The sequence below is a fragment of the Numida meleagris genome, chromosome 2, assembly GCF_002078875.1.
Source record: "Numida meleagris isolate 19003 breed g44 Domestic line chromosome 2, NumMel1.0, whole genome shotgun sequence".
In the NCBI taxonomy this organism is placed as follows: domain Eukaryota; kingdom Metazoa; phylum Chordata; class Aves; order Galliformes; family Numididae; genus Numida; species Numida meleagris.
The window spans coordinates 145,161,184-145,188,696 of NC_034410.1; the positions used below are offsets into that span (position 1 = coordinate 145,161,184).

Sequence of the window (27,513 nt, forward strand, 5' to 3'; positions counted from 1 at the left end):
ATAGTCACAGAACTATGTTAGCATTTCATTACATGCTGATTCATTTACCTAGGACCAGTCAGAGCGTGTGGACACTTTGTCCATGAGATGTCCACAGAGCAACCCCACTGATGGGACAGGGAGCCACTAGACAGAGGTTTATCCCAGAGGCTCCTCTTCCTAGGATGTATAGTCATAGGTACAGACACTGTCCCACACACCAGACTTTGCAGACTTCCACCCATCCATCTGGTGGGGAAAAACAGAGTGATGATACGAAGCTGACACATCAGATGGCTGTGCTGCCATTCAACAAGACCTGGATAGACTGGTGAGTTAATGAGCTTCAACAAGAGCAAGTGCAGGGTCCTGCAACTGGAGAGGAATAGCAGCATGCACCAGTACAGATTAGGGGATGACCTGCTGGAAAGGAGCTATAAAATCTTCTTTCATATAATAATGACTACAAGTGTTAAAGAATACCTGACAAAGTTAAGCCTGCATAGTGCAGAGGACATAAAATGATAAGTCTTTGGTACCAGCTTCTAAAAGCTGACATTTGCTCAATATTGCTAACACTGCCTGTTATGTTTACTATAATTTCAGTGTGAAAAAAGGAGGGAACGTGAATCAGTCTCTCTCTGAAATGAGTACTTTATTACTTCAATCACCTTCTCAGCGATCCCTTTCCACTGTAATCTCTTGTTTTTACACTTGGTTTATCCTTGTCCCTCCCAGTATGCTTGGATAGAGCTGACTCCCTTTCCAACCAGAGGGGACTGGCTATGAGTCTTCAGGGCTTTTGTCATGTGAGCTTTTTCTATTCAGAAGAAAAAAAACAAACAGAATTTTCACCAATCTGAATGAAGAAAGTAATAGTAGGTTAGCAATTGTACCGCATCCTTCACTTACATAATGCTTCTTTTCTCCTTACGACTTAAAGTCTCGTGGATATTAGTAAAGCCCTGCAGCTACCATCATGCAATGAAGAAAAAGCCTTCTTACCGCACCATTAGGTGATCTGAAGCAATGTGCTGCTGCAGCAAAAAACTGATTTCCTGACCTAAAACGAATCAAAAAGAAAGCATGACACTCAATCCAGGAGGGCAAGAAGTCAAACTCTCAGTAATGCTCTTGAGGGTCCTGCTAGGAGATCTTGGTTTGTTGATAAGACTATTGATCTGCATTGTTATTAATTAGGACCAGAGAGCAGACTGCTCTAACCTAATAGGTGAGAGTGGTAATTCCCCTGTGAGTCAGTAAATCACATCGTCACAAAAATAGTTATATTGATGAGATATATAACGTTTGCACTGTCTGTGCTAACAGAAATAGAAGCAAGATATTATCTTTATTGAGAGAGTCATCATCTGGCAACAAAACAATATTCAAAAGTGCAGTAAATGGAGGAGGAACGTAACACATCTTTTTAACAAAAGGAAATATTAACACTTTAGTGCAGAAATTTGCGGAAGCTATGCTCTATTTCACTTGAAGCAACAGAGATCTTTCTCCAGCTCTCTACTTTATCAATGCACACTGACAGCCAGTACATGAACCTTTAACTCAGCTCAGCTTCTGTGGACATATATGCAGATGTGTCTGCCAAAAATTCATATTATTAGCAAATGATGTGTACGTTAGCACTCTTTTCTCCATCTGCAGAGAAAATGCTTTACTTGCAGTGTGTTAACGTCCATCACTATTCAGAAAAGCTCTTAACATATACTTAAGTAATTTGCTGAATCGGGGCTTTCATTGACAGGTACTTTATGCAAACTCAGTGAAAGGAGGAGTGCACAATGAGCAGGAGATAGGTTGAGACTTTCTCTGATGCTGTCTTTGGGTAAGGCACTGGGAATCTAAGAAAAGGAAAATTATCTCTAGTACAGAGTAGAAACCTCTCCAATTTAGTTAGAAGTGCTTCACCATACACAGTATCATCATGATGTGACACTTGAGACACAAGGAATATCCAGGGCTATAAATAAATGGTATGTATTACTAACTCCCTTCTGCCTTGTAAAGTGAGACCCTAGGTAATACATATATCCCTGATGAAATATTGATTGCAAAAATATATGCAAGTTTTAACCATTTCCAAGAGGAGAGGAAAAAAACTGGAGGGTTGGATTAGATGATCTCCAGAGGTCCCTTCCAAACCCTATGATTCTGTGATTCTAGTAGTAGGCACATCAATGGGTGCCTACTAACACATGGGTGTTTGTATGGAAACTGCAGTCAATTAAAAATACATTTTTAGCTAGCAACCAAGAAGAAGTCTGGACATTTGCAAGTAGCCTTAGTAAAAATGGTATCTGAGTGGAAAGCATATGATGGAAGAATTTTCATTTTACGTAACTGGTAGCATTTCATTCCATATCTCTTGCCACTGTGTCTGGACGTATTGGGTTTATAGGCCAGACAGATGTACAACTTATAACAGTAAAAATCAGAGAACAGTGGAAATGGGACGAGAAAGAGATAAAGAGGAAACTCTTTGCAGGTGCAATGTGACTTTCAGACATTTGCATTTTAAGCATGCAACTCCAAGGAAAGGACTCAGAATGCTCAGACATGTGATACAGACTGGTTGAGCACCACAAGGCTCGAAGACTTGACTAGCTACATGGACATTGTGCAGTGCTTCACCTGGATCTCCTCTGGATCCCATGTGATGCCCCTTCAGCTCTGAAACATACTCTTATTTTGTGTGTGTTACCTTTGGGCAAGGTGGCCGGTATCATAAAAGATCTGTGTCAGAACTTGTTGGAATAAACTTTGTGTGACGTGACAGTGAAGCTCCTGTAGCACTCTGATGTTCTGTGCTCTAGGCCATGATTAAAAACTAGATGGCATTTTTATGTAGCACTGGGAACTGTTCTGGATGGAAAAACCAACAAAGAAACAAAAAGAACCCCAAAACTCAACAAACAAACATAAGGTAATATGTGATGCTACTGGCTTGTTGGAGAAGCCCAAGAAGCAGATTTTCTTCCAGTGGTCGGCTCTGGAAGACTGTGTTTCCACTGGCAAATAATGCAAAAAGAGAAGATACAGACAGTAGAGCAGCTGGTACTAAGGACCCAGTAGGTATCCATAAAGTTTTGCTTTATGATAGCTCCAGCCTGCTCCTGTGGACTGGATAATGATTATCTTTAGTCTTTCATTTCTAACTAGCATGACTGTGGTGGTTTGGAGGTGAAGGTCAACATACTTAGGGTGTGAAGACTGTCTATGAAGCATTTTGATGTGAAGATAAGTAATTAAGTTTCAGAGTAGTGCATAAATATGGAGGCCAGAAGACTACAGATGGGTAAAACAGGAAAATTAGTAAGCTACGAACATGTTTTCTGCATGAGTCTGGGATGGGAAGTTTTTTCTTCACAATACTTGCTAAAGCTTCTTCACATTTTTGAAAAAGCCCAGTTGTTATTTCCACATATCCCTTAGTTTGCCCTCAGGCTTGCAGTTCCCCACAGAATTGACCCTTAATTCTCCTTATTCCTCTTCTTTCCTAAATGTCAGTGAAGACTAAAGAAAACTGTTGTGATCAAATCATCAAATCAATACAGCTGTGTCTGTACAAAGACATGGAAGCTGCCCGTTCTCAGGCAATGAAACTGCAGGCATGTGCTTCTCTACATTCACGTTCCTGATTGGTCCTACCCTCTGAGCAGAGTGACTGCATCAAAACTGCTTTTGGAGAACATATTAGCTCTCACACTGTGTCAGTATTTGGGTAAGCACTGTCAAAAAGCATGCTCAGATATTCTGTGACTTAGGAGTGTAATGAGTCAGTTCTAATATCATAGAATCATCATGGAATCATATAATCATTTGAGTTGGAAGGAACTCTTAAAGGCCATCTTGTCTAATTCCCCTGCAATGAGCAGGGACACCTACAGCTACACCAGGGTGCTCAGAGCCCCATGCAGCCTGACCTTGAATGTCTCCAAGGATGAGGCATCTGTGAGTGTTCCTTGATACTCCTTAATTTACTAGTGTAGAAATTATCTAGAAATCTTTCCATCAGAGCTTGTAAACTATGAATTGGATCCATAGGGATTTAATACATTTCGTTTGTTCAGCTTTGGTACAGTACCAAGACCGTATGTACAATCTGCTGCCGCAGTAGGAAGGAATTAACAAATGGGGAAGAATTGAGAAAAGAGCATCAAAGTGATTGAAAAGCAAAGGAGACTGACTTGTGAAGAGTCAGATAACTGTTAGCACTCAAGGAGTTTAAACACCAAAGGGGAAGAAGAATTATTTGCAGGGTCCAATAGTTTTACTAGGTGTTAAGAGCTGAGAATGAGTAAGGGAAGTTTAGCAAGAACAGAAGGAAGCATTTCATCAACGCTGAAGTCTGCTGGACTGTGAAATAGTCTCCCAAAATAAATGGTGGCAGTCCTACAGCTCAGGTCATTTTAAATTAGACTGGCCAAAATACTTGAGCGGATTCTTTAGGGAACAACTCAATATCACATCCCAGTGATGGCCATATCAACCTCACAGGCAGCTCTCATGATAATTAGGCTCCACAATGCTGTTCTGAAAAGGGAGCATTGGAAGAGTTTGACGCTCTCATGGCAGCAGATCTTTCACGTACGGTGCCTGCCATGATATCATGCTATTTATACATTACTTTGAGTTGAAAAGTCTGTGTGAAGAGGCAGTCAGAGCCTTCATACGTCAACCCCCTGGACTATCGAAGCTGATGAAAGATAGAAAATAGCTTGCATTAAACCTTCTAAACTGCGAGCATCAGTGAGAGATTTTATTGAAAATACCCCTCAGCAAGAAATTAGACGTAGTAATGAGTGAACACAGAACATGTTTGAACTAACAAATACACTCTGACAGACTGTGGAGCTTTTTTGTTGTTGTTATTTTTATTGTATTTCATCTTCTGTCTGGTTCCAAAAGCTTGACTGACAAGATTGGAAGCTGGCATCTATCATTTCTCTTCAAAACAGATAGGAAATGAACATTAACATTTCTCAACACCAATCCAGAGGGAACAGGCTTTCCTAAAAATAAAAGCATCCCACACCTATTGCCACAGCCTATTCAACTAATCTCTTTGCCAACAGAAGTATCAGCTAAAATGAAATTCTGTTGTTTTCTTTTGCTTTTTCCAGGATGAGAATGATGGTTATAAACTGTGAGGAGGTGTTCTCCACCTATATTCCCTTCCCACAGTTTAGCAAAGCATCACCGGAGAGCATCGACTCTCATGCACTGATGACCATATATAGCTGGAGAAAACTGTCCACCTTCTTCCACCAGCCATATTGATGCTTGAGTTCTGCAATAAATAAAGAACAGAAAGAAACAGAAAACCTACAGAAATACCTGAGGGATCAGGGGGATCTTTCCTATGTCTTCTGACCAAAATGAACAAAGAACATATTAAACAACACTCCCAATTTTATCTTAGATATAAGATGACACTCTTATCTTTGTTTTAGAGGTAAATGTCTTAAGATCAGTGTGATGAGTGCCCAGGCCACATTAGTTGATGGCAGATTTGACACTTGAACTAGTTGTTCCAAATGCTTTCCTAGCACCCTTCTGTTTGAGGACTTTCCATGTGTATCTGCAGTTAATGGTCTCCCATCTGCAATGACCATCCATCCAACTACTGGTGATTTATCATAGAATCATAGAATCATAGAATGAGTGAGGTTGGAAAAGACCTACAAGATCACCTAGTCCAACCATCCACCTACCACCAATAACCCCACTAAACCATGTCTCTCAACTCTCTCTATATAAACGTTTCTTGAACACCTCCAGGGACGGTGACTCAACCACCTCCCTGGGCAGCCCATTCCAGCGCCTGACCACTCATTCGGAAAAGTAGTGTTTCCTAATGTCCAGCCTAAATCTCCCCTGGCACAACTTGAGGCCATTCCCCCTCGTCCTGTCACTAGTTACAAGAGAGAAGAGGCCGACCCCCAGCTCACTACAACCTCCCTTCAGGTAGTTACAGAGAGTGATAAGGTCACCTCTGAGCCTCCTCTTCTTCAGACTGAACAATCCCGGCTTCCTCAGCCGCTCCTCATCAGGCCTGTGCTCCAGACCCCTCACCAGCTTTGTCGCCCTCCTCTGAACACGCTCCAGGGCCTCAATGTCTTTCTTGCAGTGAGGGATAATCATCAAATTACATTTCAGCCAGATTCACCATATCTTCATTTGGCTCCTCATATGTCTTGACCTCCACATCCTTCACCGTCTTTGTAGTCCTCCTTTGGACACTCTCTAATAATTTTATGTCCTTCTTATATTACGATGCCCCAAACTGCACACAGTGCTTGAGGAGAGGCTGCACCAGCACAGAGCAGAGCAGGACAATCCCTTTCTTCGCCCAGTGGCAGTGCTGGGCCTGATGCTCTCCAGGGTCTGGTTGACTACATTAGCAGCACAGGAACCAGAGGAGTGTGATGTGACAGTGCTATAGGAAAGGAAGAAACGTTGTGGTGGATGTTTAATGACTTGATGGCTACTCCAAGGAAATGCTGGTAGTATTTGGTTTCTTCTCCTCTCAATCTCTCATCATCTCTAGAGGAGCTATGTCTGTATGGGGAGGATTGCCAGAATCAATTTCTTCTGAATCAATATGACATTTAGCACCTTTCTTCTGTGGGTCTTTCCAGGCACCAGGCAAAGTTCCACATTCACATTTTAACTCCTCCCATTTCTCACCTTAGCACAGGTGCCAATGAAAAGCACAGGGGGCTAAATTATCTATATTTGCTACGGCAGGGCTTGTGCCAACACTGAGCACTGACAATGCACATTACTGTTCAGCTCATGTATTTCTGATGGCAAATTTTACAGTGCTATATATAAACTTGTTATGGCATCTATTATTCACTGCCAATACAGTTCAAGTTAAAATAGGTTTTATATAACAGTTCAAAGCAATATTTTAAGAGATAACACTTGTGTCAAGGCTGCTGTGTCCTACCAGATTTTGACATTTCCAAGCAATAAAGATCTTTATCCAAAATGTAAGGTTTTGGCAAGACATCTCCCTAGCAGACTTCTCTATTTTTAACCTGCAAGCAATAGAAAAAGAGTTACATTTAAATAAAATGAACAGCCAGCTGAACTTCTGACATGGCTATTACCCTTCTACGTGGAAACTGTGGAAACTGTGAACTCTGAAAAGTGCCTCAAGAGATGTTCGTGACAGAGAACAATGTCCCATTAACCTGAACTTCTGAAGAGATCCTGGAGATGTGAAAAACATGCAAGAGGGAAAGAGCCACTGGAACATTAAGAAGATTTGGACACAACTTTGAGTCCGCTTTTCATAACACAAGACGGGAAGGGAATTTACTTCCTCCTTCCTTTAGTAACGAAAAAGAAGGTTTTACATCTGTACTTGCGAGAAGGACAAATTCAGTGTCTCCCTAAGAAAAGTCCAAGCACAGGCAGCAGTATCATAAGATTCCCCGAAGTTACATGAAGTTACATATCCCAGAAGACACGATGTTCTTCCAGTGCTCTGTGACCTCTTCTGCTGCTTGTCCTACATGTTTCTGGTGGTAGATACTCAGAAAAGTAGAAATTCCAGTAATACCCAACTACCTGCATAAAATACATTTTGCACTACTCTGTACTTCATTTTAGTCCCCAAAGAGGACAGGAGAACAAATGCTATACATCAATTTGGTGCTAAATTTAGTTTATTAGTTGGGCTGGACAGCTAAGAATAATGCCTCCTTATAGCCTTCTTGGTTAGGTACTAGTTTTGGAAACACGTTGGTAAAAAACAAGTTGTAAGGATGACTTTGAGCTCAATGAGTCTCTTTGTATACCTATGTATGGGAACTGCTGAGTCATGGCCTGAACCACTGATTGAGCACCTGGAGGAAAGACCAAGTCAGCCCTGGGAGCACAGGTGAAGGCAATTCACCTGTGCAACCAGAAGGGGTGGAGCCTGGCTCCACCCCTCTTAGGCCTCATTTAAGGGCTGACCGGCCCTGAGGAAGGATTTCTTCCTGGAGATCCCTCTTTGGTGGGAGCCTTTTCCTGCGAGCCCAAGATCTTCCAATCCGGCTGAGCGCTGTATTTTCCTTCCACCTTTTGTAACGCTATTTCCGTTGCGTTAGTCCTTCTGATTGCTACAACCTACCACTTCTAATGACATCCTGGAAGTTTTAATGTGCAAGATGAGCCCTCTCAGAAAAAAAAAAAAATGATCATATGGGTCAGCAAACAGAAAAACAAAACCCAGTGAAAATGATTTAAAAGCATCATCTGCTTATTCAAATACAGCGGGGGGAAAAAAGGTATGATGCAGTCCAAAAAGCCCATTTTATGCTTTCTTCCTGAGGAGAAATGTTTTAGCTGCACTTGAAATAATGTATGTGGAATGCAGTCCTGCTTACTGGATGAACATGAATCTGAGATAGCACAACAAAATGGATGCAGCTATGATAGAGATGGGGGAAAAACTGCAGGTAAAAACAAGGTGCATACATTCTTAGGAAGCAGAAATCTGAACCTCACTAACTACAGAAGTTGAGTAAGTTATTTGGAGGGAAATTAATAATTAGGCAGAAAGATAAATAGAGCCATTGGAAAGCATACCTCAGGATGCACAGAGGTGTACAATGCAGACAGGAGGCAGCAGAACTCACCCTAAGTACCCCAACATGTCCATGTGGTCCAGTGTGGCACTATGCCACAGAAATACCATGTTGTGGCACACAGACAGAACTTAACCAGCAAAATAAGGAGATATGACTACACCTCTTGATTTTACAAAGATGGTACGCCTGAGGCTGGCTTGGAGTTTGTCATTCTCCACTGTCTAACAGGCAAACACTAAATGTTTTTGTGTTTGTTTTTCTGGGGAGGAAAGAGAAAGACAGTGACTATATTTTCAACAAAACAACCACAATAATATCCTTTTTATCCATAAAATTATTGCAGAAATACCATTGCAGCCATTCATCTTGAACATCACAGCGCAGATCATCCCCAAATGTGCATCTTCTTGCACAAAGTTCCCTGGAGATTTTATCCAGTGGATGCACAGAAACTACCCAAGTGTGGAAAGACAGTTCACACCCAAGGATACTCAGCATGAGGATATTTCACAATTTTATCCTCAGAAATGCACAGAAGTGTACAAAGCTCAATTATCTCTATTCAGCAAATCATAACAGACATTAAACATACACTAACCTCGACCCACTCTTGTAAAATTATCAAATTTCTTATTTAAAGCATTAACTCGTGTTGCTGTCACTGTGTGCAAACAGAGGTCAAATCCTCATAGCACTGGTCTACAGCAGGAACATTTGTCCTCTTTTACCTCTCTTAACTCAATCACAGCTCCTGATACAGTGCAACCAAAATCCATTCTGATAAAATTAGCTCTATTCCATTAAAAGACAAAGTATAGTCCTTAATTAAATATTCTGATTCTGAAGCCCACTTTTTTGGTTCATCTTGAGTTTAGGCCTGTAAAAGCATACAAATTAGAAAAAAGAAATTAAATGTTCTAGGTTTTACTCATTTATTACTTACATTTGAGTAACAAGAGTTTCCCAAAGCACAAAAAGAAAAGTATAAAAAGAAAAATGTGGGATGTTTAACTCATTCAGACCTCTTTTTGTTCCTTTTACCATATTATATTTATAGCACCTCCAAGTAAAAAAGTGAACAAAAATAGTGTGAGTCTTCTTCTACCTATGTTAAGAACATCCGAATGCTTTAATAAAGCAGTAGTTCTTGAAAAACTTGAGAATTTATTTAATCTATTATTCTCTCTAATGGTAAAGATGAATAATTTCTGTCTGGCACAGATTTGAGTCTGAAGTTTGCATATACCAAGAAAGTTGTTTCACTGCAGAACCAAGTTCAATTAAAGTACCTCACTTCAGACCATTATGGGAGAGGAAAACACTAGCCAATGAAAATTGACTACTTCTTGCCATTTTCATTATTGGTCATGTGAATTATTAATTCTTCCTTCTGCGAATCATCTTCATTTTTAGAAAAGCATGATAATCTCTCCTATATCCAGTGATGCTATACAGACAGCCACATAAATAAGCATCCCTTTCGTCATGTTGAGCAATGCAAAGCACAAGACATCTGCACTTTCAGTCTCCAAGGCCATGACAGGAGAAGGTTACTGACCTCAATCTGCTGAATGGCCTCCTCTCGCTGACGGATGGCTTCCAGATCCTCCTCTGTGATTTCTGAGAGCAAGGCTTGATCCTGACTCTGGTTTTGCCACGTGCCATCTCCTCCGTTAAAGATCTTCTCATCATCGGCCAGGTCAGAGAAGGGAGTCCTAGGACTCTGCTCAGATGGAGGAATGAGAAGAAAGCAAAGGAAGTGTAAATCTTCTTTAGTTATATATACGTATGGCCTTCTTACAGGAAAAGAAAATAGTGATATAATAGGCTACATAAACCATGGTGAGAAGGTGAAGAGAGTAACAGGAAGTTACATGAGGGGACACATATCAAGTCTTGAGGGAGTGCTAGGACCTGAAGCCAGATCTCCTGAGCTACATCAGACCCCCAGCATCCAGCTTGTTACAGTTCTCAAAGAACAAAAAACATGCAAATAAAAAAATGCACATTCACCGTATTCATTTTACTGCAAGTTTTTCTGGAATGAGATGCTTTCTCAGAAATACACAAGTCCTGCGTATTTGCCTTGAAGACTTTACAATCCAACTTAGATAAACACAACACGGATGCTATCTTGTTTGTTTACGGGAAAATATAAATACAGCCAAAAAGAAGGAAAAACATTATAGTAATGTGACTGTACTGTCAACAGCTTGAGAATCTTATAGAATCGTAGAATCACAGAATGGCTTGAGTTGGAAATGACCTCAAAGATCATCTAGTTGCAACCCACCTGCCATGGGCACAGCATCATAGGGTCTCCTCCGTAAAGTTCACTTGCTTTTGCTTACATATAAGATACTGATTTCTAGGTAAGCTACTCATTTCTCCCTTTGAGATCTGTGCTTGTATTTATACCCATATACAAAGTTCCTGTTCAAGATTCAACTGAATCTACCCTGCAGGCAGGGGCAGATGTTTAGCAAGGTCTTCTCCTCCCATCCTTTAGCTTCTGTGTCTATAGAGATGGTTCAGTCTAGACTAGACTCTGAGAATGAACCAACATGAGGTTGGTATGGACATTCAGGAGGTTAAGTTCAAGTCCTAAACTAACAGGTCCCACAGAAGACTCTAGTCCTACAATTGCACAAGTATTTCACTTCTAACCATGCACACTGTCCTTTAAGCTGGCTTTGATCTGAGCTCTGACTCCTTATCAAAAGTTCCAATAAAAAGGCAATCCAACTGTTTCCAGCACTCTTAAGTTGAAAAAAGAAATGGCACTCGCTATGGCACATGCTTGGCCTGAATATCCCCAAAGTTCCTGAAAACTACAGAATAAAACAAGCTCAACAGTTCAGGAGGATGCTTTACTCTCTGAACCTGGACTGATCTAAAGCAGAAGCACTGGGGCTCTTCAAGAAGTGGTGTTTGAGAAGTAAAAGCCTTTGCTCTCTTGCTGCGGTTTTCACAGATGTTAAATGCTTCAAATTCCCTCCAAGTGAACATGGAGCAAGGCCAACTGAGAGCTTGTTGGAAGAGCACAGAAGGATTGGAAAACTGGAAGGACTGGAGTAGAAGTTGCAGTGGAAAAGATTAAACAAGGTCAAATCACCTAGGCAAGAATGAGAAACTTAATCAAGCACGCCATGAGGGAGGCAGGAGAATGATGGAAAAACACAACTTATAAGGGGTTTTACTTCTTGCTGCATTGCTTAGAGATCTGCTTTAGAGAAACTCTGAAGGAAGCAAAGAGAAATTGAGTAGTATTTAACTACTACAACCACTAAGATCATCAAGTCCAACTGTCAACCCATCCCCACCATGCCTACTAAACCACGTCCCTCAGTGCCACGTCTACATATTTCTTGAGCATCTCCAGAGACGGTGACACCAGAACCTCCCTGGGCAGCCTGTTCCAATCCATTACCACACTTTCTGAGAATAAATTTTGCCTACAACACCCAACCTGAACCTCCTGTATTTTGAAGAATATGAGGCACCTTGAATCACTTATTTAAATGTTTAAATCTTCTTTCATTCCTTAAAAAAAGGTGCGATCTCTGGAAATTGGAAACTAACGAGCTTTTCCAGTTGCTCAAATACAGGTGTTGCCTAACAAAAGTAATTCATTATTATTATCAACATCATCTTGTTGCAGACAAAGAAAATTACACAACGTGATGAAGGAAGTGGGGTAATGGAAGAGATAGAGGCATACAGAAAAAATCGGTCGTATGCAGTCAAGTATATTTCTAACATATAAACAGAAGATAAAAACCTCTGACATGAACATCTTACTTTGTTTCACCTTGTGCTTCCCTGGGATCTGTTATCTGCACAGAAAGAGTATGTTACGGGAAGAAAACCATCATTTAAAATCAGTTTTAAAAATTCATTTACATTTTAAAAGACACATTTTAATATGATTCAGATACTCTAGGGGTGTTTTATTCACCAATTATTATGTGCCTTGGACACTAACTTATCTGGCTGAGCATTGCATTGCCAAAAGCATACGTTAATGGTCTCAAAAAGAAAAAAAAAAAAAACACACCATGGGAGATTCTAGTGCTTCATTTATAGTGACATAGGGTGTCATCATATCTGCACCAGCGGGCTAACTAGGTTATGTAGAGGCAGCTATACTGCACAAGGATGTGTAGGCTGGAAGGGCCCATGTGTCTGATGAGGAAAACCTTGTACTATCATAGAACCATAGAATTGTTTGAGTTAGAAGGCACCATTCTAGTCCAACTTCCCTCATCCATCCAACACAAGGATACTGTGCCACGGAGTTAAATGCACATGAATGGATGCCTTAATCCATGCTTTCTTGTGAAGATACACATTTCAGTGGAAGATATCGAACTTGCTAAAAATCTTATGTTTCCCATTCTGTTCTGATGAAGGAGCACAGGAATAATAAGAGATTAAACAATTCAATAACCAGCTCTTCAGATGATGTTAGTACATGTAACATTACAGCTGCATCACAAAGATGCTTGGTCTTGGCTTCTGTCAACTTATCTGTCACTCTCCCTTGCTGGTCCTAGTCTCTGTAAACAACCCCCAGAAATAATACAGATGGAGCAATGCAAGTGATGCTGCTCAGCCATCTCTTACAAAAGCAGGCTATTTATGTGTTTAAAATAGATAATGGTCTAGACACAGATGTTTTTCTCCAAACAAAGTAGTGGCTTAAGTTAATTTCAGAGCTACTAAAGGCAATTATGTGATTTTGTATACTTAATATATTTCGAGAAAACCCATCCACAACAGCTGAATGAACGAGTGAACTGTGAGACAAGGAGATGCAGGGGGGGGATCCAAAATTTCCTTCCAGACACAAGAACAGCTCCATAATAACTTTAAACATAGTCACCAGGACCTGCTAGTGGGATATATACAGTGTCTGGCTGTGCTGACAAATTAAAACTGATTTTGGAGTTGTTGATGGTACAGTGCCCTCCATTTCAGTGATAAACTGAACAAATCCTGGATTAGAAACTGTGAAGAAATCTAATTATTTTTAATACCTCTGATTGAAAACTGTGTATAACTGGGCTTATCAGGGGTTTTCTTTCCCCTTTCAGTTTTTCTGTCTCTGACAAAGGCTTTTATTTATAGCAAAAAGAGATATGACAGAGGGCACTCATTGAGCCTCCACAGATAAAGTTCCTTTTGACAATGCACTGCAAGGGGCCATAACTCCCCATATAGGCATTTCCACATTAAATTTGATTTAGTGCTGAATTTTATGCCCTGTGAATCTCTGTGTAATTTTCTGTAGGATTTCCTTTCATAAATTGTTAATTGGATGTGTTTGAAGTTGCTCTTTTGTTGAAATTTGCCTCTGGCAGATTTTTGTCATGATGTATCTATAAAACAAACTCTGCCTTTGAAAAGAATGATAGGAGAGAAAAAGTTGAGTTTATCTGATATGCTCAGTAGTTCTTTTAAAACTAAATTCTTAGGACTGAGGGTCGCACTTTGCTGTTATTCATCATATCTGAAAAATTATGCCCCAGCACAACATATTTTCTGTTGGATAATATCTTTTCACTGGGATAAAATCATTGCTGCTTACAACTACATTTTTTTATCAGATTTATTCTACAAATGGGGAGATGTTATATGCAGCTGGTGATAGAGGAAAGGAAAAAGGGGAAAAAAAGGCTTTATCTGGAAGGAGACAATTTCTGCAAGTATCTGTACTTCAGCAGCTGTCAAATCTTTACATGAGAAACTGCACATCTCCAAAGACGACCCCCTCCCATCTCTGTGCCAATTTCACTCCCCATTTGTATATTTGAAGGGCCAAAAAGGGACACTAACACACAATTTCTTCTCTCTGTACACAGCAATATTAAGAGCTTTACAACCCATGCCACATAAAACCACCAACGGAGGGACTGAAAATGACCTCTCTTCTGGTTCCCACAGGCTGTTTATTCCACCTAGAAGCTGAAATCTAACAGGAACTCCACCTAACATGCCATCACCCAAAAGGCATGGTTCATCTTCAGAGAATAAGGAAATCTCCTGCAGGTGTGTGCTGGAAACAATTCTGCCCTGTAGCTCTCTTTTACTTCTCTAACGATGCAATTTTTGATTGCTCATTACAGACTATTCCCTTACTAGAAATCAAAATAATCAAGTAAACAAGGCTTTCGGAAAGATATTAAAGATAATCACAGGGATGTAAGACACTCACAGTTGAAAGCCGTCCCGTTTATTCTACAGTTTACAATTAGAGAATCATAGAATGAATTAGGTTGGAAGGAACCTTAGAAGATCATCCAATTCTAAACCCCCTGCCATGGGCTGGTTGCCACCCACCAGATCAGGCTGCGCAGGAACCCATCCCACCTGGCCTTGAACATCTCTGGGGATGGGGCAACCACAGCTTCTCTGGGCAGCCCGTGCCAGTGCCTCACCACCCTCTGAGTAAAAAAATTCTTCCTAACATCTAACCTACATTTCCCTTCTTTTAATTTAAAGCCATCCTCCCTTGTCATATCACTATTAAGCCACATAAAAAGTCCGCCCCCCTCCTGCTTACAAGCTTCCTTCAAGTACTGGAAGGCTGCAATGCTATCTCCCCGGAGCCTTCTCTTCTCCAAGACAAACAAGCCCTAATGCTGACACTCAACCTTTCAACATAGGAGAGGTGCTCCAGCCCTTCGATAATCTCTGTGGCCCTCCTCCGGACTCTCTCCAACAACTCTGCATCCTTTCCGTACTGGGGGCACCAAACCTGGACACAGTATTTCAGGTGAGGCCTTACAAGAGCAGAGCAGAGGGGGAAAATTCCATCCCTCTCTCTACTGGCCAACCTTCTTTTGATGCATCCCAAGATACAACTGGCGTTCTGGGCTGCAAGAGCACACTGCTGGCTCATGTCCAGCTTTTTTGTCCATCGGGACCCCCACATTCTTTTCCACAAGGCTGCTCACAATGAGTTCTTCTCCCAGTCTGTACACATATCTGGGATTACACCAACTCAAGTGCAACACCTTGAACTTACCATTGTTGAACCTCATTAGACTATCATGTGCCCTCTTTTTGAGCCTGTCTAAGTCCCTCTGGATGGCATCCCTTCCTTCTATGGTATCAACTGCACTTAGCTTGGTGTCATCAGCAAACTTGCTGCAGGTACACTTGATCCCACTGCCTATGTTTTTGATAAAGATGTTGAAGAGCACTGGTCTCAAGACAGACCCATCGGGGACAGCACTCATGACCAGACTCCACCTGGACATAGATCCACTGACCACAACCCTCTGGCTGTAATCAAACAACCAACTCTTTATCCACTGACTAGTCCAGCCTTCAAATCCATATCATTCCAATTTAGAGAAAAGGATGTGGTGTGGGATGATGCAAAAGGCTTTGCACATGTCTCAGCAGACAAAATCACTGCCCTTGCTTTGTCCACGCATCATCCTGCAAGGTCTTTCAGTTGCTCTGGCAGCTGACTCTACTACAAAGCAATTTCTCTGTATTCAAAATTGTCCCAAAACAGAAAACTCTCCTCTGATTTGCCCAGTATAGCTCACAAATTCCCTAGTTACCTCCAAGTTTACATAAACACAGATGTAAGAACACTCATTCACATAAGCTGATTTTGTACTACATATTGCAGGTTATTCCAAGGAAACCTTCTGCAGTCATGAAGATAGAGTTTACATGCTTCAGGCAGTAAACCCAGGAAAGGTACTTTGTCTTTCCAGTCTCCAGAAACTCTGTCTACCTCCAGCAGGGATAAGGCCAGCTCAAGCAATACTCAACACACCTCCCACACCTCCTGCAAACTAACACATCTCCTTGGGTAACATTTTGACTCTGGATTTCACACAAAATGCAAATGCAGAGACATTTATCTCCTGCTTTATGGTATGTACAGACATATAAACAGCGAGGCGACACTTTATGAGGATCTCCTATTCTCACTAGCATCTAGGCTTTGAGATTCACGTTTTATTGCATGTAGAAAAATGAGGCCAGAGTGCCTGCATTAAAGATCAATAAAACACTTTACATGGAGGACCACTGTGCAGAATACTGCCATAGTTATGCTGCTTGCTTGCGCCTGACGCATGTTGGCATTGCGAGCTGCCTAGGACAAAAATGGCAGCGAGCAGTCAGTTTGGCCTGCCTACCCACAATATACAGCTATCTTAAGAAGATAGATAAATTGGATTAGATAATCTTTCTCAAACCACCCTTCCAAAACAACTCACCCTGCAGCCTCAATGAGATTTAGAGCTGTTTCTTGCCAAGCAAAAGCCCAAAGCAATTACAGGTAGAAAGGCCTCAGGCATGCACAGAACAAGCAATCTGGGACTTCTAAATCTTTTAGAGGAGTGAAATAGTGCTATTACAACTTTGCATTATCTTTCACACAGAAGATCGTAGTAGTGATTGGCAATCTGAGCTCTGTTATCTTCGGAGAGGAGCTTCCCACAACAACAGGGGAAGAAGTGCAATCACAAATTACCCATTGCTTGTTCCTCCTTTTCACCCTAACACCGGGCACACTTAAAACTACTGATTTTAGATCCTAAACAAAGACAACTTTCAGTGGGACATTTTCCAGCCTTCCTGCTTGCATCACTAACACAAGCAAATACTAAAACGCATTCAGCAATTTCTTCAAGTTATGGAAATGTGATTACTCTGTACCAATGTAGCATGAGAAAAAAAACAGCATGGGAAAATTAGCATAATGGGAAGGGTTGAAGTGCATTTTTATTTAAATTAACTAGAATGTCTCATGTTTTGCTGTCTTCACTCCTGATCAAGTTGTTTACTTTTGAGCGATGTGGACCTGAAATTGAGTATGAAAATCACCATTTCTACCAGCTTCCTCTTGCTGGAGTCTGCAAGAAATTACTCGTTTTAAGGGAAATGTGGGAACCGAAATTATTTTGCTGATTCGCTTTTCAGCACTTATAAATTTAATCACTCAAGACTCTGCAGTCATGAAGTCTAAGAAAATCCATTTAGTTTCCTGGAACTAGAAGAGAGTTACTAACAGAGTACCTAGTTCATACCTCCTACTGTTTCTTTCTTCTTCATTTTTCCTTCAAGACTTTATTACTCCACAAAATTCATTTTGAGCAATCCTGACCTCAGCTCCTAGGACTGCTCTAGCTCAGAGTCGATCTCAGCGTACTCTGGGTTGGAAAATTAAATGATGTGTCTGTGGCAGATGAAAAAAAGGAAATAAGCCAGGAGCCTGAGGTTTAGGCCTCTGATATCCAAAATGCTTTAAAGAAGCACAGCATATTTTAACCTACAGGTGAAGACCAAATGTAGAACGACTGACCTTCCTTCCAGCCTCAGGTGATGGGGCAGACACTGAGCACAGCCCCATAGAGTGCATTAGCTGCTAGGGCAAACTTATCCCAAGAGCTATATTTTGATATGCATTTTTGCCCAGCATAATTCTTACAGTTTCCTCACAATGGAGAGAAGGGGCAGTTCGTCCTGTTCCTGTTACCAGTCTGTCATGGTTTTATGATTTTCGGTTATTGGTATTCCACATCATAACATCATGTAGTGTATGTACCTGGTTTTCAGAAGAGAAGGACTACTACATTCCCCAGGGGACTTTGCAACCCTGTTACCGTTTTCCGGTCAGAGGGAAAGATGAAAACTCGCATATCACGAGACGTCTTGCTTCTTTCCGCCCATCTCTTGTCCCAGCAGCATCTCACTCCCCAGCCACCTCACCGTTGGTAGTAGAGTAAGGCCTACTTTTAATTTTGGACACTCTCTCTCATTGTATTGGATATATCAGCTTAAATTGTAATTATATTGTATTACAATGTGTTATTTTGCATTCCGGTATCTTACTTAGTAAATTAGTTTGTTTCTCCTCAGATTGTTGGACATGAGCCAGCAGTGTGCACTGGCAGCCCAAAGGGCCAACTATGTTCTGGGCTGCATTAAAAGAGGAGTGGTCAGCAGGGAGAGGGAGGTGACTGTCCCCCTCTACTCAGCTCTTGTGAGGCCCCATCTGGAGTACTGTGTCCAGGCCTGGGGCCCCCAGCACAAGAAGGACGTAGAGCTCTTGGAACGAGTGCAGAGTAGGGCGACCAAGATGATCAGAGGGCTGGAGCACCTCTCCTATGAGCAAAGGTTGAGGGAACTGGGCTTGTTTAGTTTGGAGAAGAGAAGGCTCCGGGGAGACCTCATTGTGGCCTTCCAATACTTGAAGGGAGCACATAAACAGGAGGGGGATCGATTGTTTGTGAGGGTGGATAGCGATAGGACAGGGGGGAATGGTTTTAAGCTGAGACAGGGGAGATTTAGGTTAGATATTAGGAGGAAGTTTTTCACTCAGAGGGTGGTGACGCACTGGAACAGGCTGCCCAGGGAGGTTGTGGATGCCCCGTCCCTGGAGGCATTCAAGGCCAGGCTGGACGTGGCTCTGGGCAGCCTGGTCTAGTGGTTGGTGACCCTGCACTTGGCAGGGGGGTTGAGACTCGATGATCTTTGAGGTCCTTTTCAACCCAAGCCATTCTATGATTCTATGATTCTATGATTGTTGCCACTGTTTTGTTCTCAGGCCTATCTCCTTACCCTTTTTTCCTTTCTCCCTTTCCCAGGGCGTGGGTCCGTGGGTCCCCCACCCCATTCATCACGGAACCAGGCCGAACGCCTGTAATCTGTTGACACAGTCCTTCTTCTTTCTCTCCCTTGACTTGAGAATTTTACCTCCCATGCAAATACGTGGGTCACTCCAAAAGTAATGCCTCCTGTTTATCTCCATGGAAACTACAATAGATACTAAGAGTACAACAGCACTATTTGATAGAGAAAATTCTAAGCTATAAAACAATATTTTTCAACATAGTCACCACCATTAGTTATGTATTTTCGCCAGTGATGAACAAGAGTCTGCACGCCATGCTTGTAAAATCAGCACCAGCGGAGGTGACCCACTGTTTCACAGCTGCTACAAAGGTGTCGTTGCTGGGAAAACGTTGCCCACACAGTCCATCTTTCATCAGTCTCAAAAGATGGAAATCAAAAGATGCCAAATCTGGACTACACAGTGGGTGTGGTAGGGCAGTCCGGCCAATGTGCTCCATGATCTTCAAACTGGTATGGGACCAGTGTTGCAAGAGAAAGGTTGTCTTTTCCTCTGGCCTGACTCTGGCCTTCAGCTCAGTCAGCATCATGATGTAGCTAGTGGTCAGAATTGATGGGCTTGTCCACATTCCAGGAAATCCAGAAGGACCACTCCTTTCATATTCCAAAACACAGTGCCCATCACTTTACCCTATAAGGGCTTCATCTTGAATTTTTTCTGCAATGGAAATTCACATGCCACCACTCCATGGACTGCCATTTTGACTGCAGCTCACAGTGGTGACACCATGTAACATCACCAGTAATCACAGAATCATAGAATCATTTTAGTTGGCAGTGATCCTTAAAGGTCATCTAGTCCAATTATTCTGCAATGAACAAGCATACCTACAGCTCAGTCAGATGCTCAGAGCCCCATCCAGCCTGACCTTGAATGTCTCCAGGGATGGGGCATCCACCACTTCTCTGAGCAACCTGTTTCAGTGCCTCACCATCCTTCCTGTAAAAAACTTCTTCCTTATATCCAGTCTAAATCTCCCCTCTTTTAGTTAGTTTGAAACCCTTGTTCTGTCACAACAGACCCTGCTAAAGAGTCTGTCCCCTGTTTCCTAATCCCCCCCTTCACTGCACTAACATCCACTGTTTGGTCTCCATAAATCTTCAGCATGCCTTGATGAATGTCAATGGGTGTAATTTTTTCTGCATGGAGGAATTCAGTTCCACACCTTCACTTCATGCATACTTCCACAGAATGGCTTAGCTTGAAGAGTACCTTAAAAACAACCTAGTTCCAACCCACCTGCCACGGGCAGGGTTGCCAACCACCAAATCAGACTGTCCAGGATCCCATCCAGCCTGGCCTTGAAAGCCTCCAGCAACAGGGCATCTAAAGCCTCCATGTCAGACACCATTTTGTCAGACTGCCCCTCTGCTGCCATCTGTCACACGCAGCAACAAAACTTAACGGAATACTGCAGAGGAGGTTTAACCTCTACTGCCATACCATCAACATCTACCTATGATCAGAGGGCTGGAGCACCTCCCCTACAAGGACAGGCTTAGAGCTGGGGCTCTTCAACCTGGAGAAGAGAAGGCTCCAGGGGGACCTTATAGCGGCTTTCCCGTACTTGAAGGGGGCCTGCAGGAAAGCTGGGGAGGGACTTTTTAGAAGGGCATGTAGTGTGACAGGATGAAGGAAAACGGTTTTAAACTGGAAGAGGGTAGATTTATACTAGATATTAGGAAGAAATTCTTTACTGTGAGGGTGGTGAGACACTGGAACTGGTTGCCCAGAGGTTGTGGATGTCCCCTACCTGGAGGCGTTCAAGGCCAGGCTGGATGGGGCTTTGAGCAATCTGGTCTAGTAGGAGGTGACCCTGCCTATATTGGAGGGGTTGGAACTAGATGATCTTAAAGGCCCCTTCCAACTCAAATCATTCTGTGATTTTGTGATAATAAAACAGGAGGCCTTACTTTCAGAACAGCTCTCATACACAGTCCTGTAGCAACAGGAGCATAATGAAAGCAACAATGTAAAGAGATATAAATTTCCCACCTCAATCATCTAACAGCCTTTTATTTACAAACCCATTACACTGAATGATTGAAGTCTGACCACAAATATCTAAACTCATCCTTCCCAAAGCCAACTGCCTGTACTGTCGGCATGTTCAGGTGGCACCTCTGTACATACAAAGCAAGCAGATAAATATTCCTCTAGGATTGTCATGAAGGAGAGCATTCACCTATATTTTTACAGCATCGCATCACATTTCTAAAGCTGTTCCTGCCCTTTCCTGGCTGTCTGAATTACATTCTCATAACTCTGCACAGCTCTGCTGCTGGCACTGTGTTTTGGCTGGCGCTGCTTGCTGAGAGCCGCACTGTACATCATCCCTGGATCCTGATGCTAGGCAGAAAACTCCCCTCCTCGCAGCTCCCTTGCTGAATATCTGAAGCACTTAGCGTTTGTGTAAATGGACCGCGCTTGCAAGAGCTCACAGACGCATCACGGCTATATGGAAAGGAGAATGTTGTTTCTGCCTCCTAACGTGTGTACCACAGCTGGTGAGCAGCTTCCTGCTAGAAAGGCAAACTAGGAGGCAAGTGAGTCACTGGCTCACTCATTAACACCTGTCTAGGGATGAAAAAAACAAGTGAGAAGCCTTTTCCTGGGTTCATATAGAGGCAAGAGCCAACTTCAGTTTAGTTTCCCGAGGCAGAAGAGACAATCCCTAGCATGGGCACTGTGCCACCCTGTAGTGAGAAGAGAGGGAAATATCAAGTATGTCTTTTTCTTTCAAGTAATTCACTGCTTTTCTCTTACACGGAAAGTATGAAGATGGGTGCATTTACTGAATCCTAATAGCTGTTATGCAGAATGGAGCAGTTGGATTTGCATGGCAGTGACAAAACCAGAGTATATTTTTATGCCATGCACTTCAGATGAAAGCCACTCCTATCAATCCTCATTTCCTTCTCTGTTGTTTTTGGAGTTCTCAGCCATCTTTTCTCAGAAACACAATTGATTCCCACAAAACAAACCTCTGACAGCAATCTTTTAATCTCTTCTCACTACTGACATTTTCCAGAGTTTCAGCGGACCGAAGGAAATGTTCACAGCCTGAGGTTGAGAAAAACTCCTATTTAGTGACTGCTCTGCAAAACATCTGCCTGTTTCACAGCTCTGGTACTGTCTGCATTCAAAACACCGCAGGTACTGTCCAAAAGACTGGTCTGAAGTTAGCACAGAGGCGGCTTCTCACTGCCCATGAATGGCTTTGTTGAGCATCTGCTGGGGTAGGTGTTCATCTAGTGGAGTGGGAAGACAAGGCAAGGCTTCTTTATAACAGTGGAGCTCATCCCTGTGGATGAGAAGGAGAGAAACTGGGGGCTAAGCTTGGAGCAGCTGGATGGGACAAGGCTTCTTCACCCAACCACCACTTCTGGCACAATCCATGGAAGAGCCCCCACTCAAATTATGTCAGCATTACTGCAAGCAAGATGCTGCGGCACAGAAACGCTTGTCTCTTGGACAACAGCACTGTCTCTGCAGGCAAACATAACCTATTTTCACTCACAGCCTTTTCTCAGCAGCCTTCGACTGTTGGGAATTATTATACACCAGATTTCACCATTAAGAAAAATGAGATATCAAGACTTAAACAGTCTGCCTTCTGCAGCAAAGGGTGTTCAGTCCTTTGGTCCAGATCACAGAGAATTATTTCAGCACTAACTCTGAACAAGGCAGCATCATAGGCTGGAAACGTTAAGTCAATGTGATTTACTCAGAACAATCCAGTGAAAGAGTCAGAGCCAGGTAGAATCCATCTAAGAAATTAATTGGTGATTCCCATCAGGTACCTCTATTTGAGAAAGTGGCCTCTCAAAAGAAAGCAAATCAAGTCATTGGAGCCCAAGGCAGGATTTGTCCCATCCTGAACAGCTACCCCACATGAGTGTGAAGTCAACAGCACATACAGCGTGGCAAGGCATCAGCAGAGAAACCAAGCAGCTCAAAGTCTGAAGTCACAGGGAATCATTTGAGTTGGAAAGGACCTTTAAAAGTCATCTAGTCCAACACCACTGGAATGAACAGGGACACCTACAGCTACATCAGGTTGCTCAGAGACCTGTCTAGCCTGACCTTGAGTGTCACCAAGGATGGAGCATCCACCACCCTTCTTGTAAAAAACGTCTTCCTTATAGAAGTCAGAAAGTTCAACAAGAAAGTGCCTTTGACAGGGTGTACCCACATGCACAGCAGTGATGGGAGAAGAGGGAACAAAAATTCACACTTCTCCCATGCCAAATAAACCTTTTCTTTTTCTTTTTTTTTAAATTTACACATAAATTTGCTACAATAAAGCCTATTGATCCACGTGTGATTGCAGGCAACTGCTTGTTAGGTATTACAGTAATACTATACACAAAAATTTAATTGTTTTTCTTCAGAACATTTTTGTTTTTAATTAAAATACAAGCAAAGGTAATAAAAATGCTTAAAAGATATAAAATGAAAGACAACCACGGTAAAAACACAGAGAACAACAGAATCAAAATGAAAATACTGCAAGTCTTATTTAAGACTACCTGGTAGTATTACTATACAACAGATTATCCAAAAAAGACTTTAGGAAGACCAAACAGTTTTGCTCCAGAGTTACCTGATGTTTTCTATGTGCTACAACCAAACATCCAAGGCTGGAAGTGGCTCCGTGCAGCCTGGTCTAGCGGTTGGCAACCCTGCAGTCAGCAGGGGGGTTGAAACTCCATGATCTTTGAGGGCCATTTCAACCCAGGCCATTCTATGATTCTATGATTGTGTATGGAACAAGTTCCTTGGTCTCTTCCAAGAGACATGACTGCTGAAGCTAAGAAGGGAGTATGTACAATCTAACATTTATTGTCTCAGCATGATGCCTACCAAACATTTTTATTTTGCTTTCCTTCTAAAGATGGTATGTTGCAGCTTATGGGACACAATCATCCTATTGGCAATGCTGGGAGTAAATTAAGATACTTCAACAGTTGCATTTGATTCTAGTAATCGTATTCTCAGGTGTATAATCATGACATGGAACTACACAGCAAAGCATGTTTAGAAAAGGACTTTTGTAATCAAAAGGTCTGTGGCATTTGTTCTTAAAGAAATATATTTTGGTGAAATAAAATAATTTCAACTAAATTGGCTAAATGATTGCTATCTAATGCTCTAAGAGCACTCCCTCTACAATCCGTAAACACCAGTGGGGATCTTTGGCCATTCCTTCTACCTGTCTCAGACACACGATACAAGAGCAGATGAGTCTGATTTTTTCCTGATCAGCAGTAGTCCCTGACTAACTCAGTCTAATCTTCTAGACTGCAAATAATCTTAAAAAAGGTAAGTTCAACTGAAGGGAATTAAATGTTTGCCCTTTTTGAGATGTGTGATGAGATAGCAAGAAGCTACATGGAACTGAGGATACTGTATTACTGGAAACATCTAACAACCAGTCAACTTAATTTGGAGGATGTGAATTTGACTCTCAAGAAAAATGAAGAAGGGCAACTTGAGTTACAAGACAAATAAAAAGTCAGGATACTTGCTGGTTTAAAGAAAACAGAGGAACAACAACAAGAAAATTATACCTTTACTCAGGAATGGCGATAAAATTATTACAATTTTAGACAATGTCTCAAGAAAGAGAAACTAAAAATTCTTAGTAAATTTAGTCATATGTGCACCTGCAAAGTGAAATAATGAAAATGGGAAGTATAAACACTGCTCCAGGAAATAAAATAGACCTTCTGAATTTCCAAGGAAAATTAAATAGGAATTCTGCACTTTGCTAATTTATCCTGTATGAATTCTTCAGCAGGCAAGACAAAGTGAATTCAACCTTCCAAACAGTGCAAAGAAATAGGAAGCACCAGCAGAGGAATTCAATGCAAGCCAGCTTTATTATCCTCATATGCTTCATGCTGTCTCTGTGATATACGTTTACAGAGATGCTAACCTTTCTTAAGCTCTGCCATTCAGTCCCATACCACACAATTAGCATATGGGCTACATGAAGACTTTCATGAGGATTGAAAAGCTACCTAAAATGTTTGCAAAATAAAACATTCAGGGAAAGGATTAAGATAAAAAATGCTGCAAGGTTTTCAGCTCAGTGCCTCCAGAATGTAGCATGTAACAAAACAGCCAAAAATATGTGCATTTTTCCAGTGAACATCAGGACAATGTCTTAACTCTGTCAAAGGCAAGAGAGGCCACAGACAAATATTCAGATAACTTCTACCATTTTATTGGTAGAACATTATTCATATTTATTTTACTTTCGCTTTAACTGTACTATTCACTTTCAAAACTGATGGTGCATTAACCATCAACACAACTGTTCTTCATTAGCTTTACCACTCAACCTACACGCTTCTTTCCTAATGTAAGACCATTCTGAATTCTATCATTTAACTTGGTGAATAATTCACCAAGACTTGATCGGTATTTTCACCTTGAAAGTATTTATAGACTGTAACAACATCTCTCTTGATACTCTCTTCTACACTACTTAATTCATCTCCCTCATTTTCTCTTCTGATGCTTTATAGTCTATGGCTCATGTTATTTTACTTGCCCTGTTTGTATTCTTTTTTATTCTTTCTGCATATGCCAATACCCTTCCCAAGCCATTAGCTCGAAGATTTCATTGCCTGTCCCATAAAAATACGTCTGTTGGAAATTTTCATGCAAACACAGAAGGAATTTTGTCGCATGTTAAAGTCTATTCTGAAAAAATGCCGCCTGTGGTTTTAGTTAATTGGTTGCCTCTCGGTAATTTTCTTAACCATTCAACCTAGTCTCAAAGGGCTCAAATCTGGATACTGGATACTTTCCATTCCTAGAGTAATAAAAGAGAAGTGAACTGATTCCACAAGGCTAGCACATACTCACTGAATTAAAATCATATTTCACTCCCTGAAACAGACCTCTGTCTCCCAAACCACATTGGAATAGGATCTTCTTGGTGGAAAGAAGTCAGCTTCCTGCTTTTGCTTTGATGACTAGATCATCAAAGACATCTCGAGCTTAATAATGCCTTGTGAAAAAACTACTTATTGCCAAAATCCAGCAGCTCCATGCCCTCAAGGTCCAGCCAGCAGTAAGAGTGAGCATGTATTTCCAGTGGGCACATGCACATAGGTATATAATACATATACTGACAGACACATCCTCACTCACACAAACAAAAATGGTAGCAATAGTCTCATCCTTCTTCAACTGTTTGGGAGAGGACAGGGTATTTCTTGGGCTCTCTCTCAAGCCATTGCTCCTCCATGCTCCTTTGCTGCCATAACATGAGCTTTTCATCACACACCTTAAGACACAATACACAAGAGATACCTTGCTAACATGTGCGTGCACACACTCAGCAGTGCTCTCCCCACTCTTTGTCCAAGGATCCATGAATATATGGGGGACAAACATACCAACAGAAACCACAGGAAAGGTGTTTGCAGAGAGTTCGTATCTTTCTGTTTCTTATGTGCTCAAAATAGCGAAGTGGGTAATTCAATTCAATGAAGCTATGCCCTTGCTTTTTTCTTTTTTTCTTTTTATTTTTTTGCCTTTTCTCCACTGACTTTCTAAGGAGCTACATACTGCTAATGGAGCTAAGGAGCTAAATGCTGCTAATAGAGTTACTTGAAACTAGATGCCAGTATGTGCCATCAGATCAGGTCTAGAGGTATAGACACGCACGTGAGATCCCTCTTAAAGCAATTTCAGATGTTTACACAGTATATACCTATGTCTGAACTCATCAGTCAAATTGAACTTCGAGAAATCCACCTCACCAAGCTTTACGCATCTGGAAAGTACTGACCTCCAAACTCCTTATTAAGACTCCCATTATATTCAGTGGAGACACTGTCAATAATGTCAATGGAGATAAGAGCCCTACACTTCAGATTAAAAAGATTGACAGCTACTTAACGCATGAGATTGCATCGTATACTATAAAGGGAGCCTCAAATGTCAGGCTCAGAGGTAGAGACCTACACTTCACATGCCAAGGTGAAGGATGTGCATACATTATCCATGGAGTGTCTCATTTTTTTCCACTTATTGTAGGAGTCTAGTTGCCTTCAGAGGTAGAAACCTATGCTGAGGAAATATTAACATGGATTCTTCCAACACATCATTCGAGATCCCACTAGATTTATCTGCTAGTCGATGAGGACAGTAAAGCAAGACAGATCTGGGGTGATGTCCTGTCTAGATTCTCTCTTCCCAGAAAAAAATCCTCTCTTTACCAACAGACACATTTAAGAG

At 41.6% G+C, this 27,513-nt stretch overlaps 1 protein-coding gene across 8 annotated transcripts in view; it reads right to left on the reverse strand.

Annotated features, from left to right (window-relative positions):
- TSNARE1 (t-SNARE domain containing 1) overlaps window positions 1-27,513 on the reverse strand; it is a 478,612-nt gene that overhangs the window by 212,391 nt on the left and 238,708 nt on the right. For all 8 annotated transcript variants that reach the window (XM_021387367.1, XM_021387368.1, XM_021387366.1 and 5 more), the window contains one exon: window positions 10,147-10,311. In XM_021387367.1, coding sequence (XP_021243042.1) covers window positions 10,147-10,311 — 165 coding nt within the window. The remainder of the gene's footprint in view (window positions 1-10,146; window positions 10,312-27,513) is intronic.